Raw genomic sequence first — 20,997 nt, 5'->3', positions numbered from 1 at the left:
GAAAAATTTCTAAAAATTTCAAAAAAATCCCTTATCATTATTCGCTATTTTTTCGGTATTTTACATCTAATTTGAGATCAAAATTGCTCTTTAATTATATCTTCCACAACTTGCAATGTGTTAGGTTCATCAACTTCTTATGGGTTAAATTTTTCATGAATGATTAAAGTCCTAGGACTATAAACTTGCAGTGTGTCAGGTTCATCATCATAAAGTACCTCGTCAACTTCTTCCAAATTATCTTCGAATAGTCAACATTATCTTGGGCGTCAAAGCTATTGTTCTCCATGGAAAAACCTAATCATCCCTAGAATGAAGTTTGAGTGTAACCAAAGGAAAAAATTGATTTTTCATCTTTTTTTCTCATCTTTTCCCAATCCATGATCTTGGTCTTACCTTGTCAGTCTCGTGAGCGTCGCAAATACTACCACTATGACGATGCTAGACCTTTGAGTTTGAAGGCAACCAATTTCACCTTCATCCGATCCGAAACTTACTTATAGTCAAAGAACTGCTCTACTTTGTTGATGCAATCAATAAAATTCTCTGTCTATGATGTTGAAAATTCAGGTAAATCAACTCAAAATCTGAGATCTCTATGTCGATCCTCTCAATAGCGTACCTCACGATCTTCAAGATTTCGTGTCACTAGACGTTGGGTTAAATCTATGACTTACCTCAGTAAATTATAAATCTTCAACAGCTTTTCACAGTGCTTGGTTTCCTCAATTGAAACCTGCCTATTGTTGAGACTGGGACCACCACCACAATGTTCTTCCATTGGATATGATCTGCTCTAATACCAACTAACACTAGGTATGATAATGGTTATTCTATAGGCTAATGCGAACATAGATTGGAGGATAAGGCAAGTCATTGTTCTTTAGGTTTTATCAAAAAGAAAAAGATTTATTAAAAACAGAGGAATAATCCTCAAATAGTTAATTACATGTTTATATAAACTTCAGACTTTAATACCCAAAAAGAAAGAAAAATCCTAATATATAGATATAATTCCTATTTTATAAAATAAAAAATCTAAAATAAAGAAAAATTTATTAACAGGCTTATAATTCAAAAATCTCTAAATGAACTCAAAATAAAAAAATATAAAAAATAAATAAATATTATCAAAAATACTTATAATATCAAAAATATCTTAAATATAAAAATAAAAATTATCAATAATAATAATAATAATAATAATAATAATCTGCTGTATCAAATGTTTCTCTCAATGACTAGTAGATTTGAGAATGGTGGCTATCAGGATGAGTCTCTATGTATACTTCTATAATTTCTCTTGAAAATTTTTATAGAGTCGGACCAGTCTCCTTTATAATGAATTGAGCTGAAAACTTAAATATATGAAGTCAACTGGAAAAATAAAATTAAAAAAAAAAATGAAAAGTTAGTGATTTAGATACAAGACATTGATTATTTGATTGTCGGAATGGTAGGGTGTTGTTGCCCTAGAAGGGCCTATACAGGCCCTCATGTGGTGCCTTCCACTTAGTGGGCTAACGGCAGCCGGTGCTGTGTACTGGGTCGAGCCCAACTTGACCCATTCTGAAGATTTTGAAGGTGGCAACACAAGGAACAACAAACTAAATCAGGTAGCAACCATGAACCGTTCGCCTCAATTTCTAGGGTTCTTGGAGGAGAAGAGTCTGGGAAGGAAGAGGAGAAGGAGTGATGAAGAAGTCTTGATATCTTGGAGGTATGGTTTGAGTTGGTTTGAAGTTGGCATCTTGTTCTCTCAACCATATTTCTTGGCATGTATAAATTTGCTCTACTTGGGAGTAGATTATGATAAGCATTGTACTTCTCATTCTTGATGATTTGCAGATTTTCTCTTCTCGTGATTTTTTTAACCTTGCCTTTTCAAGAGATTTTTCTATGGATATAAGGGTGTTCTTGGTTTTTGTCTTTTTCTTGATTGATGCATGCTTGGTAGTCTATTTTCTTATTATATATACTATAAAAGAAAGCAGTGATAGCCATTATGGTCACAATCTGAGTGGACCTATTATGATCAAAGTTTTACCTTTACTGGATAAAAATGTTTCTTTCCTCATCCAAACTTATTCTAAAAGGAAAAAAAAAAGATAGTATATTCACTGGGGATTCTTTCATATTCACTCTATCTTGGATAGTAATATTAGCTGATTCAGGTTTTCCACAATGAATTGGATTCTAGAGTTGTATCTGCTCATCTCGCGTTCAATTGACTGAGATTCTGGGCATAGACATCAAATCAAATTACCATCATACAAAAATAAAGAGGTTTCAAGATTCTTCAATCTGCGGTACGTGCACCATCGAAAACAAAGTTGGATAAAGCAGTAGGGAATTATTGTGTTGGATAACCCTTTGACAGCAGAAAAGAAAGTTGAAAAAGGCATGAACAGTCACAACAAATGATATGGTATTTGATCATGCACGAAGATTAACCTTAATTATTGGTAGCAACAACTGGGGACAAGTATCCTCATCCAGTGCTATCCTACTAATTTGCTTGGAAGTAAACACTTCTGTAGTCGTAGTGGATGATGGTTGATACATAATACAAGAGAAAGCTTATGCTAAGGCTAATACAAGTTAATTACTCAAGGTTTCTTCCCTGATGAGATGTTTTCGATGGTGACATAATCAATGGAGTTGGATATCATGTCATCATTTATGGTCTTAGGTAGTTCCAGTGCTTGTTTCTCGTCAATTTTAGAGGTTTGATTTGCGTAATCCTTGCACTTTCCCCATATTAGAGAGTAAAGACCAATCACTATAACAATTGCACCAATCAACCTACCAAAAAAAAAACAAGTTAGTTTGCATTTACAAACTAGAAGAAACAGGAATGAGCAAAAACTTCATTACCTTCCTAAAGTTATTTCCTCTGCAAGAATAATGGAGCCCATCACACTCACTATGATCATACAAAGAGGGTTAAAGGCAGTCACAAAGACAGGTCCTCTCTCCTTCATCACCACTGCTTGCAAATAATATGCTATTCCTGTGCACATTATACCCTTTGCGAGCAAGGGAATAGGCCAATTTAGCATAAGACAATCCATATAAATTTAAACCATTTGGTTAGTAAAATATAATAAGAGGCATCATACGGAGTAAACGGCTGCAACAAGCCTTGTGTCAAATCCTATTATCCAGGGTTTGACACCAGGATCCAGGATGGCCGCAACTGAACTAGCTAGTAATGTGCCCATAATGCAAATTAGGGTGCTCAGGGAGAGCTCTGCAGGGTAAGATTTCAAGGTGTTCGACTGCAAATAATCATGAATCAGTCATCACAAATGTGTTAGGTCTTCAATCTAAAGTGACTACTTTAGCTTTGAGATTTGGAAGCACTTACTTGTAGAATGAAGAATAACGACCAACAGAAGCAGCTGAACAAAAGCATGAATGTGCCAATGAGCCAATGGGTTTCATCCTGACTAGCAGATTCAGTGTGGTGGTTCCGTCCCTTATTCCATATGAACTCAACAATAGGACCTTTGTATAATATCATGACCAGTGCACCAAGGACGGTAACCAGTGTACCAACAATCTTCGCTTGACTCTGTCGCTTCTTGATGTCTATCTTCTCCATTCTAATCATGTAAAAATGAATATTGCATAAGGTGCAGTTTGGTAGTGTATCAGATATCACAGTCTGAGTTTTTACCTCAAAATAATGGCATTTATAAATGTCATGGCTGGCAGTACATTATAAAGAGCGGAAGAGAAGCTTGCTGATGTGTACTTGGTTCCCAAGTAGTAGAAGTTTTGGTCAAGAACTGGCCTGGATTAAGTTCATCAAAATATTCTCGTTGTATAAGAAGGTGGTTTTGGAATAATTTTACAAAATTGAATTAGCTTGATTTAAATATCATTACTCAAGTAGTGCAAGAGCCATAATTTTGAGGAATATGCGAACTGTCAACTTGGGCCTGCCTTTCCTGTACCAAAATACGAAACAAACTTTGGTGCTAATAAATAAAAGATAAGAAATTTTGATATCAAGTCATTATCAGAAAAACGGGGGGAAGAAAAAAAAACCTCTCATGCTTGAAAAAAACCCACATATCTTAGATCATGACTAACAGGCTGAACTGAAATTGTCATTTCTCTGTATCTGAAGTGTCGTACTCTTAGTAGCATGTTTACTTTTATTTATTTTTATTCCTTTTCCATCTTACTCTTTCCCTCCTATCTATCCACCTAAGTACATGGAACCCTCAAGAGTTACTTAATTGTTCCTTGCTCATGCAACATTAAAAAGAAAGGATGATCAGACACGCAACTAGTATTTGTTGGGCCTACAAGGCTTTTGCCAGTGTTGCTAATCAACGAGAAAAGACACAGATAAAGCATATTCAAAGTTCCTCATTTTTAATTTTTGAGAGGAAGGCTGTGAAAGTTACAGTAATAATTCCTACCACACAAAACAAAGATACAATACTCCAGGGAGCAACACTAGAAAAAGGCAATGAAAAGCTACTACCTGCCTTCTATGTGTTGTTAGGCCATGCTTGTGTTATATAGACACTATATGATCTGATCATACTAAACCAGACAAAGAGTTTCACTTTCATTTACATACCTCATTTTCACTTTTTATTTTGGTGTTTGGGACTTTTACATAAGTGAAAATATATTCATGCAGACATTTGGTGCATAATTCGCAAATGAAAAAACTTGATCTGTATAGACCATAAAAGTTGCCTAATATGAGAAGCTAATATTAATTCCAGTCCTCACTTTTTGATAGTTTGTTATATTTTACTGCATTACTTTGAAATAATTAAGTTCATTGGTGAATGTGTTTAATAGATGGAAAGAGCATGACCTTTCAAACCACAAAGCAAATGGACCAATGATAGCAGCTGCAACAGCATTTCGATAGACGACCAGCACGTAGTGGCTCATTCCACGCTTGAGTGAAGCAACTGAGACTATGAACATGCCAGCATAGCCAAACTGCAAGAAGATCATAGCCAAGTATGGCCTGACACTCCTCCAAACCTGAGCAAGGTCCATGATATGTTTTTTCTATATGATAAATACCTTGGAGTATTCTAGTGGCCCTAAGCTTTAGAATGTGTGCAGAGCTCACAAGCTTAATGCACTCTTATATAGCTAAAAAAGGGCATTACACCATTGGCTATACAACTACAATAATGGTCTTTTATGTGTAATAATTTAAGGTCTTTATTACCATTATGCTCACCCATAAAAAGCATTCCTTTAAAGTTTCCATTCAAAGACAAACAGTTCCGTCTCCGTATATATGATAGCCATAGGGACTTTTGAAAGACAGCTACGTAGGAGGAGATTGTCCAAAGAGTTGATACCTTTTCCATTCTTTTCGTGTTAAAATTATAGATGTTGCTTGGTGACGACTCAAAGAAACGTTTAGTGGAAGCAAGAGTTAGTGCAATCTGATGCGGTCATCGAGCATCCTCTTTGTGATGGCAAGTAGGGCAGTGTTATTGTGCTCATCTTAGGATTGCAAGTTCTGAAGCTTTATCTATGATATGGAATCTAAGCATTCTTTATCTCGGATTGGAGATGGATTTAACATACAAGCATGGATTAAAGTGTTTTTTAGTGAAAAGATATAGATTTATGTTCGATGAAATAAAGTTGGCAACAAATTCTTCATTGCAATTACAATAAAGATGTGGTGGTGAAGGTTACCCCGCAATTCTGCAATTTTACTTTCTTTGATGTTTGGAAAACAAGTGGAAAACGGAATTGGATGATTAACCAATAATAGAACTTAGGTCCATTTTGATCGCTTTATCGTCGATGGATCAATAAAGATATACATTACCAAATGCTTGAAGAAATCATCCTTTCCATGCAAACTGTTTGGGGTACAACCAGACTGATATACAGAAGATCTTTGCATATTGCTTCACTAAGAGTGAAGGAAATGTCAAAGATTTGTTTGGAGATTGGAGATTTGTAGAGTAAAAATGTCTCTAATCTGTGTAAATATTCTGGACATTCTTTGAAGTAAGAATAAGATAGAGATGTTTAGGATATCAGAAACATGTACATGAGTGACTGGAGTTTCAGTTGAGAATGAAATTTTGGTAGTGGAAATGTTAATGTTTTTATTAATTACCAAGCAACACAATTATGCTGGCAACTCATGTTCTTTGGAAAAGATCTGATAAGGATTTACTGTGTTTCCTAGGAGTGGTAGAAAGTGGGGAAGAAAGAAATGTCCCTGGAGAAATTGAGTGTAAAAGAAAGGATAAATTGATTTTCCCGTGTTGTTTCATTGAGGGTGTTAAACTTGGGGTAATGAAATATTGTATGTTCAGTTGTAAGATAATTATTACATGACATCTAAAGGCTCAACAGAATACATTTGATTTGGGACTAAAAGTACTACAGATACTTAATGACTAATGCCTACAGTTACCCTCAAACTGGAGCTGAGATAGTATCTACACCATCTACATCTAGTTTGTTACATAAACTAGAAAAGATGATTAACGATGATATGACAATAATGAAACCCAGAATATAATACATGCAAATAGATAAACGTTGGAAAATATTGATGGAGCATGGAGGCATCAATCCTTGAACTTTGATTAGCACTTTAACAGAAGAGAGTATGAACCAAGAACATAGGAGCAAGTCTCTCGAAGCATTTTTCTCTTTATGTAGGGTGCATACAACTGCACTTAGTGGATAGAAGATGTGAAGGACAACAGTTGTATAGGCCCTTAGGTGATACAGATGTTTAAGCAAGATGCTAGAAACAAATTTCTCTGGTAAGCTTTTGCTTGTGGTGGAGCATATAGTAGCACTGGGTATATATCACAGAAAGAGGATAACAAAACCCCTCAACGAGGGTCGTAGAGTCAACTCTGGATAACTTAGCATTGAATGAAACAAAATCAACACAATCAAAAGACAATCAGATTTGGAATGGTTCTAAAGAAGAAATGCTAAGACACTGGATCTAGAATAAAAGGTAGGGAGGCCTGGAAGAGGAAAATCTAGGTAGGAAACAGAAGAAAATGTTGATATGTGACAATGTCAATGAAGTAGAGCTCTACTAAGAAAAAGAGAGAGAATATGTGCCAGCAGAAGAAACTATATAGGAAGAAGTCAGAGCTGAAGCAGGAGCAACTTGTAGGGGTGATGGCTACCAACATACAAGATGTTACAGACAGAGCGAACAAGATTGAGGACACACAAGAAGCCTCTTACACCTAGACCAGGACGAACCAAGATGAAAAAAAGGCAAGAGAAGAACAGAAAATTGACAGAAGTCAAAGGAGGGTTCTCATTAAGGACACTGATTGAAAAAAAATGCAAATCTACTTTTGGTTGTGATTAATGTGAGAAGCATATTTGATTGCTTGTTGTGTCTATTCCAACTATTTTGAATGGACTAGAGGGATCTTGCCCCTCAAAAACATTGTTAAGACCAAAAAGTCAGATTGAAAAAGGCGAGATCTCTCAGTTCCTAGTTCTCATGTAGCTGGATTCCTGAAACCATAAGAATCCTTTATGTAGAGCTCGTAGAAGTTGAACATACTTCAAATGCTAAACTAAACACCTATGAGGAACATTGAATAGGTACCACACTTCTATTATATTTATTTATTTATTTCTAAAGATTACTTCCTCAATAAAATGAGCAGAAAAGATTTTAATAGATGAATATTTTCTTGATGACTACTTGCATAAAAATGTAGGTTTTTCCATTCTCCTGAGGCTTATTGTGTTACAAGCTATATCATCAGCATAAACACCATAAGAGAATCAATCAAAGCAAATGCTGAAGTATAAAACCCTCATGTGGAAGAAGATCACCTAGCATGCCTTCATTGTTCAACATCTGCATCTGTCAATCATCTAAAGCTATTGCCTTTGAGTAATTCAACAAGTTCAAAATGGCCTCGATGTTTTTTGCAGTGTCAGTCGGTCTTCCTCGCATGGGCATTTGATGAAATTTGGTCGCACATCTACATCCATCACTAGTTCTCCTTCCTCTTATTATCCTCTTTCTCCATCATTATTGCCATTCTATTTCATCTGCTTGGCCAAAGGTTGCATCTTTGAGATGATCTATTTGAACACAATTTTTTTAGTTTGCTATGGTAACAAGTAGAGTGCGAGTGGTTAGAATGAGCTCAACTGAGTAGCTCATGTGATAATGGAGCCAACTAACGGCCTTGTTGAGTCAAAGACACCCCAAGTTGTAAACCAGCCAATCACTTTAAAATACTCTCTTCACCTTGGAGCCCTAAATCTAACACTTCCACCAGCCTTCAATTTCTCAGTGTTGCTCTTCCTTCTTCAATCAGACATTCTCTTCCTATTTAGTGTCTTCCAACAGCAATCAAAAACTTAATTCTTGGAATGCACATTAGTTATTATTGTTTGTATTTTCAATCCAAAAGGCTTGATCAAGAACAAGACTTAATATATATAGGGGCTTCACAAAGATTTTTAATCACGTAGTCTCAGCTACTTACCTTATTGCTTCTAGAGGTGACTCGCTTCCTAATATACATATCTGAGAAAGAACATTTTGAAAAATTTCTCCGTGTTTCTCTTTTAAATGCATTATATAATCCATGGATTTGTTGCTTTGTTCAATACCTGGTTTGCAGTAGGAAGATATAGAGGCAAAATGCATAGACCAGTTAAAGATCATTAATAAATCAGTGCTGGGTGTTTTTTCTTGGCAAAATTTGTTTTTTTATGTCCCTTTTAACTACTACGTCATTTATCAAGATAATGGTGGAAAAGTAGAAGAATTCAAGTCATTGAATAGCTTTTGCCATTATAAGCACGTTTAAGGCATTACAAGAGGCTTACTTTTGACTATTTATGAAGTTACCGTTTTGAGAATGCTTCTATGTACAATTGAAGTAGTTTTTATTTATGATATATATACAAGATGGATATTTATGTGAAAACTATATTACTGATAAATACTCAAATTTCATGTAGTCTCAGCTGCTTCCCTTATTTATGTGGAAAAAAAAAAGAAGATGATAACGCCCTGAGTGGCCCGTTACTCTAGCCTCACATTGTGACGGTGGTAAACCACGGTACGAGGCAGCCATTTGAGGAGGTATTTCGCCCCAGGAGCATGCGCTCACCGGGATTCAACCCCAGGTTATATGTGCAATGCCTCTGCCACCAGGTACCAGCCCAGCAGCTGCTTCGCTTATTGCTTCTACATGTAATCTCGCTTCCTAAAATACATATCTAAGAAAGAACATTATGAAAGTTTTCTTCGTATTTCTTTCTTTCAATTGTATTAGATAGTCCTCCATAGAGTTGTTGCTTTGTTCAATATCTGGTTTGCAGGGAAAATGCATGAAACCAGTTAAAGATCATTAATAAATCAGTGCTGAGTGTTTTTTCTTAGCAAAATTTGTTTTTTTTTAAAATTTCCTTTTAACTGCTGCATCATTTATCAAGATGATGGTGGGAAAGTTAAAGAATTCGAGTCACTGAATAGTTTTTGCCATTATAAGCACGTTTAAGGCATTACAAGGGGCTTACTTTTGACTATTTATGAGGATACAGTTTTGAGAATGCTTCTTTGTACAATTAAAGTATTTTTTTATTTACTATATACAAATACAAGATGGATATTGATGCGAACACTATGTTACTCATAAATACTCAGATAATTAAAGTCTGTTATTTGCATCCTCAGCACACTTTTGCAATGGTTTTAAGCAAACAATTCAACTACATAAACCAATTTTCTACAGCAGTTTGTCAAAATCGTTAATAGCGTTTTGTAGCTTCCTTGAAAGCTTTCTTATAGTAATTTTCTCACAATTCTATAAGTTCTATTAAATAGAATCCTAATGGATTCTTGCTTATATGCATTAAAGTCATTCTGAATTTGAAAGACAAGTCACTTTCATCTTTCGTGTGAAATCCTATACTCATTTGATCGTAACACTCTATTCAAGGTTGCATTATTGCTTCAGTTGAAACCAAGCTTATTGGACCCAGACTTTTAATTGATCTTTTTCAGTGAGAATGAAATATCCTTTCTAAAAGCAAACCTAACTGAAGAGATTATTTGGTTTAGTTTAAATTTATCAAAACAATAATGATGATGATGATGATGATGATGATGATAAAGATCATGATTGTAATTGATAACGACCCCATAGGTCATCCGAGTTGGTATGTGGTGGGATGCTTGTCACATGAGGTCGCGGGGTCGAAACTCGGGGTAGTCGGGGCGTAAATCCCCGGTCCCTATGCAACTCACCCCACCTGCCACATGCTCACTCAGGATGCTATGATTTACCTCCCTCGTGATGGCCTTGGGTCGGGTGCGGCGGGGGCGCTGGGGACGAGCGATTTCGCCTTTTGCCACATGATTACAATTGATAACAACAATCATGATGGGGATGACAAAGAATCAATGATTAACTCATATTTTTTTTTTTGGAAGAAATGTTATATTAGAGAATTGATGATTGAAATTTATAAATAATAAACAAATTATAATATTAGTTCAATTTGTTTACGACAAGGAAGTTCAAATTAAATTTGCAACAAGTCATATTATTTTTACAAAAAGGAAGTGCAAAAATGGACACTCCTTGGCTCGCACTCTTTACCCATTCATATAGCATTTACACTCCATGATATTCTTCTCTCTTTTTTTGGTTGTATGTGTAACTGTGATTAGATAGTTTGGTTAGTATACTTCGTTATGCATATATTGAGCATTTTTCCAGCATAAATATTTTTAGGCGGTTTTATATGGATCAATTCTTTGCATGAGGGAAGTTGGATTGTTCTACACGTAAGAAATACTGTCCGCTGTCCCTTATGACTATTTTATACATTGGAGAGAATAAATAAAAAAATCGAAACAAACAATCATATGAAAGGATATATTTTTTTTAAATGGATTATTTTTTTTAATCCAGATATTTATCTTTTTGAACCGATTAATCCTTGAAATAATTTATCTGATCCTATAAAACATTTTTATTAGTCATCGAGACAAAATAAAAAATACTAACAGAGTTCCATTTAGGATTTTTTATTAGAGGAAAAATTTGAGGTCAGATTGTTGCATGTACTTGGTTGATAATTAATCATTTTTACACATCAAGTAATATCTACTCGATAAAAGTACGTTGATAGCTATTGTGCAGACCAAGTCAATATCTATTTGATAGTAGATATTTTATGGAGCCTAATGTTCATCTTTCCCGTTATTGTTGTTTTTCATCAGATTAGCATGTGTCCCGAGACAGGCAGATCCCCTCCCCATTTATTTATAGTTAATGTTGTAAAAATTATTTTTAATAGTAGTAAAGAATTACCTTTTTAAAAAGCAAAATAGATGACCACAGAATTTTACATCATCATCATCATCATCATCATCATCATCATCATCATCATCAGCCTGACTCATAATTCTTTTTTATCAATCATCATCAAAATAAATCGAATCGTATAAAGATTTATTCAGATGACACCTCTAAACCTTTAAAAAATTTCCAATTACCATTAAGATAAATTAAACTCATGAACATTTAGTACATAGGTTGGTAAAAGAGTTAAACTTTAGGAAGATGACCTCTAAAATCATAAAAAATTTTCTAACTATCATTAGGATAAATTAAACTCATGAACATTACTACACTGTTATAATAAATAGGTTGGTAAAAGAGTTAAACTTTAGGGCTCCGTTTGATAGGGATGGTAGGAGTAGGATTAGAATTAGGTTGATTAAGATAGGATTGAGGGTATGATTAATAATTACTCCCCATGCCTAGGGATTGTGAATACCACTCTTAATCAACTCTAATCATACCCTTAATCAATCCTATCAAATAACATATTAATAATTTTTTGAAAACATAATCTTAATCCTATAATCCCTACTAAATGAAGCCTAGGAATATTCGTAATTTTTAATTTATGAAATTGTTTACTAAAATGGTTGCTGATAACAAGCTTAACGGGTTCACGACATGATTTTTTTATAATTTAATTAAATCATTAATCTTACTAATAAAAGTTGCTAATTTTAGGATTTATATAGTATTATTAAGAATGATATGTATAATTAATATTATAAATACACATATTATATTATTTAAGCTTCTAAGTTAAAAATAGAAATATCTTAATTTTTTAAATATATTGTATTTTATAAATTCTTATCAAGACAAGTGTTTTTAGTTACGACTATTATATTCATTTAAGAAAACATTGTAAAAGAAACTAATCTTTATTTCCACAAATTCCAAGTACAAAAAGAACACTTGCTTGAATAAATCTTTACTTTCTAAAAATGAGGGGAAAAAGGGCACAGTCAAGGGCAGTAAGGTAGCCAATATTTGAATTGCATATTGTATCATTTGTGTGTGATTACAGCCTGAATTCTAAGACTACAGCCAACCATCCAATTTATTTTGAGCCTTTAATGTTTCAAAATGCAATTCAATAGACATCCATGAAGAATAAGTGCTTCCACTTTTTGTGGAAGATAAAAGAATGGATCAGAAACTTTTCTGAGAGTGGATATGATGTATGTGAACTAAACCAGCTTTAACATATATCAGCTGTATATACTAGCATATCTTGAGGTTGATTTCCAAATCCGGACATCAATCAATTAAGCACACTATCTGCCTTTGGGGTTATGTGGTTGCATTTTGGTTTCTTTGTTCCTCACCTGTACTCAAAGGATTCTGCTCCGCCCACACAGATGCATCAAGATAACCAAGTTCATACAGATTATCTAGAATACAATCATCGGCCGGTTCCAGGGCCCAGTTGAAGAGCTGGAATTGACACAATTCCAACTGATGTTCATTATAAAATCCAGAGAAATAAATACACATTAAGTAATTAAACACAAAAAGAACCTGCCGTGGAGTAGCTCTGTTATCAGGGTTGCAATCTGGGCTAATTCCAATTCCCTCCAGTCCCAACCGATTGGCGGGGAAAGCACATACTCGAACCTGCACTTGTTATTATTGTACAAATATACTGAGATGGGCAGTGAGAATGAACATGTTCTTTAAGCACTGTCTAGTAAAAATACTAAGAAAAATTTCAGCTTCTTGTCCATTTAGCTAAAAGCAACAATATGTTAACTACAACTCATCCATATAGTAGAAAAATATAGGCTAGCATTTATATACCGTTTTTGCAGCAGAAGTTGGAGGCATAAATAATGTCAAGCCTCCGTCAATGCACAGTCGGTTGCGGAATAGAGTAGCAGGCCTAGGAGCTAGATAGCTAGAGGGGAAAAAAAGGTCAAATCACTATAACTTGGAAGTAAATGAAGATACAAACTCAACATACCCTGGAATAAAGGAAGATGTAAAAACTGCATCGATGAGATCTTCCTTTGAATCAAAATGGTCTACAAGTAAACCTTTGGGCCTCCACAGTAATTGAGTGATAGCAACTACATTAAAATAAAGAGAATAATACTAACTACAAAAATTGAACAATACTTTCTAATATCACTAAAATGGATAATAGAGATCCTTGTCTTGCATATTATCATTGAAGTGACAAATAAAGAATATGGGATGATTAGATATATCAATATGTTAAAAGTTTCAATTTGATACATAAGGTTTTTTGTTTGTTTCAATTGGGCACACCTACTAGATAAGTGTTTCAATCAAATACATCAATACAACAAGCACGGTGATGGTAATGGAGATTTATATATTTTTTTCCTTTTTCTCTCCTTTGTCATCTGTTTTTCTTCCACTCTTTTTTCTTCTTTATTTTTGCCTTTCTATCTTGCTATATTCAGAACTATAGAGTTGCAATCCACAAGGGTAATGCTGCAGACAACATTCTAGGGAAAAAGAAAGAGAGAGTGAGGGAAGAAAAAAAGAATGAGAAAGAGGGAGTTGAGTGAGGGAGAGGAGGGTAGAAAAAAGTAGCACCTTAGGGAGAAAAAATGAGAGAAAAGAGTAGAGAAAAAAATAAGGGAAAAGAAATATGTGTATGTGTTAAAAAATATGCCAAGTGCCTCAATCAACATTTTGTTTGTTGTTATCTAATAAATTTGCTGGATGTACTTGATTGAAACATGTTGGTGATATACTTGATTAGAATAGAACTATAGTTAATGCATAATTTCTGAAATCAACCTCAAGGAATACTTTGATATCATAATGTCTTGATAATAATACCACTTAATGCTACACATTTGGTTAACTAGTATAAGACTTGAAAATATTAAATGTTGTCGCTGAGACATATAATGTTAGAAAGTTTATAATTAAGAAACCTAAATTATATTTCAATTATATAAAGGCCAAAGATGTAATGCCCTCTAAATTAAATATCAGAATTAATTTTAGCCACATTAGTAAGTTTACCACGAATTCTTCCATTGGACCTAGTGTGCACATCCTCTGGTAGAAAAGTGTTTAGGACACCCCTTAGTACTGCCTGAACAAAGTTGTATTAGAAAAATCAAGTTAAACTATCGTTTTACCTTATAGAAAAATGTATAGATTAAGGTTTACTAAAATGTGCTATAATGTAAGAGCAATGAGAAAAAAAATAGACATACTAAAAATAATTACATGAAGTCCATTCTCCCAGAAAATAACATCCATAATGATAATAGAACAATTTGTAGTGAAAGGAGACCAATATACAAATATCAATATCTATTTAAGTAACAAAAATAGAGGAAAAAAATATGTTTCCGATTCAGTTTGATTGAAGGAATCCAACAGTATGAACAATGATTACAAGAACATCATAAAAGGATAATTACCCCAAGCCTAAATGCAGTGCCTTTAAGACGACAATCTTCAGCCAAAATCTTGGTTGCTATAAGAGCCTCTTGCATGCTTTTACCCGAAGCAATCACTGCACAGACTACAGCACCAGCTGAAGAGCCCGCGAGTGGAGTAGTTTCCTGCATAAAATGAATACAATTTAGAATTGTCATGTGAACTATGATAGTGATTTAATGTTTATTAGTTAGAATTAAGGATTCAAATCAAGATAAAACCAAGGATCAATACCAGTTTATATAGATCTTTAAGAATTTTGGTTATTCAAACCAAAATGGCATGATAAATTGATGGTGTAGGCTAGTACAGAATCAATATCAGGACAGTGCTTTAAATCCTTGGTATATTATGTAGAGTTCTAAGTAATTTTAGTATCACTGAACTATCATTAAATATGCTCAACATCTTATGTTCTATCAAAGTTTGACACTAGCTGCATAATTTTAACCTAATATGATCTAGGATTTTTATCATTGTCTTCATTATGATTGAAACTAATATTGTTGATATCAATGTTGATTCCTCCACTACACCATATCCACAAGTCCTACCTTTTTTGAAACAAAATGAGAGAGAATAGGGGGCAATCATGTAATGAGAAGTAATAAAGAAAAAAAATAGCAAGCATCACACAAGCATAAAAAATCAATGAAAAATCATGGTTGCAAAAGATCCAATGAGAGTCAAACACTGATGGATGATAAATGATAATTTAGGTGAAGCTGTTAGTTGATGATTTTATAATCATCACTGGCAGAGTAAATTCTATTATGAGGCCATCAAGCATACTTGATTAGAGTGTGGTTTTATTGGGTGCAACGAGCTGTTAAACAAATACTAAGATTTGCACATATTTAAGAAAGATTAAGCGATCAATGAATTTGCACCATTTTCCAAGGTGATGAATTCTGACTTCTGAGCCTACCATTTGCCAAGAGACTTGGAAAAGTACAAAGCCACCATAAGAGACCAAGTATCACTCTAAAATAGTGCTTAATAGTTTTACAATTAATGACATTTTAACAAATCTTAAATCACATCTCCAACATTCTTCATCAGTTCTATACAATAACCATGATCTCCATCTAGTATGGCTAAAGTCTAATCCCGATATCTAAAGCAATAACAGCCAATGAGTTTAATCAAAATGTGTCTTCCTTTCAAATAATATCCTACCTAGTACTAACCAACACGGTTTTGCTATGTATTTGTAGGTTATGAAATCAACACTCATGAAGGGGAGTCTTGGCGCATTGTAAAGTTGTTGTCATGTGACATTAAAGTCACGAGTTCTAGTCGCAAAAACAACCTCTTGCAATGCATCATAAAATTGCATACAATAGACCTAATATGGTCTGACCCTTAATCGAGACCCTGCATTAATGGGAGCATTATGCACCAGATTGCCCTTTATGAAATCAGCATATAAACATTCATCTTTCTTTATGCATTCTAATGGATGGTCAATGGCTAATGTATTGACTCATGGAAGCATATATTAAGATAGAGGTCTTTCAATACTTGATAACCCATTTTAGATCATAGAAAATGATCAATAAGTAATAAGGAACAACCATTGTTTTGTTTTTAGATGTATATGACTTGTATAATAAGTTTGCTTTGGTCAATGTTGATATGCAATCCAGCAAGTATGTGACTAGACTGAGAATAAAATTTATGATCACACAGTCAATTAGTCACTTTGGTCTTTGATAGAATTGTCAGAATATCAATACATTATAATCTTTGTAGGATTAATTAAGAGCATATATGCAACAAATAGGAACAGGTACATTGATAATTAAACCTTGTCCTAAACCTTTTTAAGAAAAAGGAATCCATTTTACCAAACTATCAATGATCAAGTATGGCTTTCCATAAAATTCCCCCACACCATTTACTAGTACATCTAACCTAGCTCATGAGGTTTGGGCACGCTGAATTGAATGAATCAGTAAACTTGAAATCAACATCACTTCATAGGATCAACTGATAAGACAATGATAAGGCAAAACATTGCTGAAAAGGCAAGAATCTCCAAACTTTGTTCCTTTTATAGAAGACAATTTGCTTGTGAGAAGTTAGGCCCTAAAGAATTACGATGAATCTACTTTAAAGAGGCAATCCAGGGAAGTTAATTGACTCTTATCTCATAAGATTACTTTTGTTAAAAATGAGGACAAATCAAAAAGTAACACATAAAGTGGCTTCTGTTTCAAGAATTTTGAAGATGATGTCAGTGCTTCCAAAATATTTACATATATGCCTTTCTCACATGATTGGCAAAAGGATATAAACCAACCAAAGAATTATCCAAGAAACTTTGATTCCCTAAATGCAACCTTTTCTTACTTACCAAGAAATGCTCAACGATTAATTAAAAATTCAAAAGTCATACAAAGAGATAAAATCACCTTGATGTATCCATTCTCAAGAAGGAACTGAGCCGCACCGAGATGATAAGGAAATAACAATCCAGCAGCAGAAAAACTAAACCCAGGGCTGCTGAATCTCTTCAGCTTCTTCTCGGCCTCCACATCCTCTGCCCTCTGCTCCCAGATCACGTCAGAATCCTCCGTCACGACATCGCTCGACTTCCCTATACTATCGTGAACATAGATCTCCGTGACTGCGTCGCCGCCCCTGTTCCTGATGAGCAATGAGGCCAGGCCCAAAAAGAGCTCTCCAGTGGCCACGGCGAGGGACTTCCTTTCCGATGGCGGTGGAGGCGATGTCTCGGAGCTTCCGCGTTTACCGGTCCGAGCGTGGGTGATATGGCGAATGGGAGGGAGTACACGGCGTTGAGGATTGGGGAGTAGAAAAGTGACGGCGGAAGGGGACAAATGGAGGTGAGAGGAGCCGTGGAATTTCAAACGGAGGGAAGAAGATCGAGGGAGAAGAGGACGAGAAGAGGAAGGCAAGCAGAACATCGAGAATGATCCGGCGCTTACACAAGGCATCGGTCTATGCCGCCTCTCTCGAAATCCAAATTATATTTTACAGGAGACGATGGAGTTGGCAGGAATGGACCTGGTGTAAATGGGCCGGGCCAAGGCACTTTTGCTTCGTGCTGTTATCAAACTTTACACTAAAGTGACTTTAGAGCAATCGAAACCATATTAATAATGTGTTTCATGATTTTAGATTAATTGTGAAATTTTCAAAATATGTAATTTGAAGGTTAATGGTGAGGCAAAACATTTATGGAAAGACAAAAAAATCTCCGAACTTTGTTCTTTTCATAGAAGGTAATTTCTTGTGAGAAATTATGCACTCGACTTAAATTCTACTTTAAAGAGGCAATCCTAGAGAAGTTAGTTGACTCTTATCTCTTATTCACCAAAGTGAAAAAAAAAAATATGGCATCTCCCTTTTTCTGAAGTCTCAACATCATGTTTAAAACCTTATGTTGTGTTCTCCTTCAAAAATTAAAGATATGTCAAACTGTATTTAAAAAAAAATGGTATCTATATACAGGAAGAATAACAAAATACACTTAACAGAGATATTATGAGATGACATTAGGACGCCATAAAAAAAAATCCAAATCAATTGGCTCTAAGAAAAGGAGTGTATACAAATAACTAAAAAAAATGAGTTAGTTTAATCTTTCTCACTTTTAGAGTTTCATATCGGTGCAAATATTCTCAGATCAAGGTTGACCAATTTGACTAAGATCAAATTAACTCGAGCTTAAGTTTCACTATTTGACAATATATATGAGAGAGAAATCAAATAAGTCAAGGATGACTAGATACTTGATTGGGAAAGTCCTAACTGTAGGTTAGACAATAGAAAGTTCTAATAAAAGATTAAGCAACAGAAAGTCCTAATTAGAGGTTAAACGATAGAAAGTTCTAAATAGAGGTTAGACAATGAGAAGTCCTAACTGGAGGTAGGCAAGAGAAAGTCTTAATTGAAGGTTAAGCAAGTGAGAAGTATACTGAGTAACTAGTCTTAACTAGAGATTAGGTAAGGGAAAGTTCTAACTGGATGTTAGGTAGGTGAGAAGTCTACTGAGTGACTAGTCCCAACTGGAGATTAGGCAAGGAAAGTCCAATGGGAAGATTGGCAAGGGAAAAGTCCAAGTGAGTTAAATATTGACTGGACACTTAATAAAGATGTCTTAGTAGGTTAAGGTTGTCTAATGCTAGGTAATGGGAAATCCTGATGAAGTCATGGATGACTTGAGAGTTAGGCAAAGGAACTCTAAACTCAAGTTCAAAGTTTAAGGTTGGGCATTCAATTAGTGTGATTGATTGACCTAGAACAATCAATTAGTGTAATCGATTGAGAGCTATTTTCGCGAAGCACAAAAGGTGTTGAATCGATTAGGACGATCAGTTTAGAATGGGTCAATCGATTAGAATAATTGATTAAAGGTGTTATCATGAGAGAACAAAAGGAGCCATAAATCAATTAGGGCAATCAATTCCGACATCACTAATTGATTAGACCAATCGATTGGATAATTTTCACGAGCAAAGCAGAAATGTACTGAATCGATTGAGACAATCAATTTAGCATGGTCAATTAATTGATTGGGAGTGTTTTCTCGCAAAATAGAAGACTTCAGAATCGATTCACTCAATTGATTGGGAAGCTATCAATTGATTGGTATGACTCACTAATTGATTGGTTAGGCAAAAAAGAGTCGTCTACATGTTTGAACGGTTGGATCCTACATGACAATAGATTGGGGATGAGGAAATCGATTGAGAGGTATTTTTCAGCCTGAGAGAAACCCTACAAAGGAGGGTTTTGTGATTTTTTGAAGAAGTTGGTTCTTGAGTTGTAAGCGATATGTTGCTGTATTTCCAACAGGTCAAGAGGTATTTTTCAAGCAACAAGAAAGTGTTCAAAGCAAGATTTATGAAAAGTTGTTTATATTTATTGTATTTGCTTTCATTTCTAGTTGTATTTCTTATATTCAAGATTGTATGAGTCTTCTCCACCTCTGAGAAGGAGGTTTTTATAGTGAAGTTATGAGTGAGGAGCAGACCCTTGGATTAGTCACCTCAAGAAAGTGAATACAAAGTAAAATCCAAGTATTATGCATGTGGAGTCAAAGTTTGTTTTGAACATCCACTACATATTTGACGACGAGCACAAAACAACGACAATAAGCGAACGAAATTATTCACCCTCCTCTAGCTCATACATATTCTAACAAGTGGTATTAAAGTAAGACTGCTTTTCATCAAACTAATCACCGGAAGAAGAATGAGCTAGAGGAAGAAGAAGATGATGATGAAGAAGAAGAAGAGTTGAAAGTTGGAACTCTAAATGTCAACAAGTCAAGGATTGATCATTAAAGAAGCTCAACTTCAAGATGGATTCCCGATGGATTCAGATATGACATCCGAGCACCTCTACCATTTGAAATGGAAAGTTTTGATCTTTGAAAATCAAGGATGGAGAGCTTCTTGATGATGGAAATATGACAATTTTTTGCTCTAATGAAGGGATTTGAAGCTCCAATGGATAACAAAGGCAAACTCCTTAAGAGAAAGAAATAGACCAACGAGAAAATTCAAAAATCCGAGACTCATGATAAGGTAACTAGGTTACTAGTCAATATTTTGCCTAATAATATTTTGTGTAAGATAGGTGAATACAAAGATGCTAAGGAATTATGTAGTAATTTGGCCAAACTCCATGAAGATCCACCCTTAATGCAAAGTAATAATAAAGACAAAGAGGAAAACTCTTTGTTTCAAGTATATGAGAATTCTGAGGTTGAAAGGTGCTCAACATCTAAAGAGGAAATTGAAGAAGCAAGCACCTCTAAGATTGAGGGGGAGAGCTAATTAACACTGGAAGGAAAAGAAGTTTCTACCTTCAGATCAAATGAAGAAGAATGTGTTACCTCTACAAGTGAAGGTATAACAATTTTGATTGTTAATAATAAAGATTATATCATATTCTTTGAGTATAGGGAGATGGGAAATTATAAGAGCAAGTGCCCCACATTAATAGGAAGATTAAAGTGAACCCTAAGACAAAGGAGAAGTCAATAGAAGGTAGTTCCTTGGTATGAAAGAGTAAAGAGTACATTGTATGCTTCTTATCTAATCACAAAGGATATTATCAAAATCAATGTCCAACAAGGAGGCTCTCAAGCAAGAATAAGAGAGGAAGTTCAAATAAGGGGGAGCTTCTAAACTTAAAACTAAGGTAT

At 34.7% G+C, this 20,997-nt stretch overlaps 2 protein-coding genes and 1 long non-coding RNA gene across 4 annotated transcripts; 1 reads left to right on the top strand and 2 right to left on the bottom strand.

Annotated features, from left to right (window-relative positions):
• The first annotated feature begins 1,582 nt into the window (after positions 1-1,582).
• Positions 1,583-9,342, top strand: LOC121996377. The gene is made up of 3 exons (XR_006116067.1): positions 1,583-1,720; positions 4,831-5,031; positions 8,989-9,342. It is a non-coding gene; the product is annotated as an uncharacterized LOC121996377 (long non-coding RNA).
• On the bottom strand, positions 2,358-5,144 carry LOC121996376 (WAT1-related protein At1g21890-like). Its single transcript, XM_042550340.1, has 7 exons — positions 4,847-5,144; positions 3,894-3,956; positions 3,683-3,799; positions 3,371-3,608; positions 3,123-3,281; positions 2,878-3,029; positions 2,358-2,805 (listed from the first exon to the last, which is right to left on the bottom strand). Exons 1-7 carry the CDS (start codon positions 5,035-5,037, stop codon positions 2,610-2,612), a joined length of 1,116 nt encoding a protein of 371 aa, XP_042406274.1. The 5' UTR covers positions 5,038-5,144; the 3' UTR covers positions 2,358-2,609.
• A 3,004-nt stretch (positions 9,343-12,346) lies between the features above and the next one.
• On the bottom strand, positions 12,347-17,811 carry LOC121996375 (patatin-like phospholipase domain-containing protein 2). Of its 2 annotated transcripts, none has more exons than XM_042550339.1 (7): positions 17,231-17,811; positions 14,795-14,938; positions 14,388-14,460; positions 13,348-13,453; positions 13,185-13,281; positions 12,910-13,001; positions 12,347-12,821 (listed from the first exon to the last, which is right to left on the bottom strand). In XM_042550339.1, exons 1-7 carry the CDS (start codon positions 17,774-17,776, stop codon positions 12,779-12,781), a joined length of 1,101 nt encoding a protein of 366 aa, XP_042406273.1. In that variant the 5' UTR covers positions 17,777-17,811; the 3' UTR covers positions 12,347-12,778. The 2 variants fall into 2 exon arrangements, with proteins under 2 accessions (XP_042406273.1, XP_042406272.1); XM_042550338.1 differs by having other exon boundaries at positions 12,348-12,821; positions 12,906-13,001.
• Positions 17,812-20,997: the final 3,186 nt, after the last annotated feature.

Source organism: Zingiber officinale, chromosome 6A (genome assembly GCF_018446385.1).
Source record: "Zingiber officinale cultivar Zhangliang chromosome 6A, Zo_v1.1, whole genome shotgun sequence".
Taxonomy (NCBI): domain Eukaryota; kingdom Viridiplantae; phylum Streptophyta; class Magnoliopsida; order Zingiberales; family Zingiberaceae; genus Zingiber; species Zingiber officinale.
Note: the sequence above shows the minus strand (reverse complement) of the source record. Positions and strands in the feature narration are given on the sequence as shown.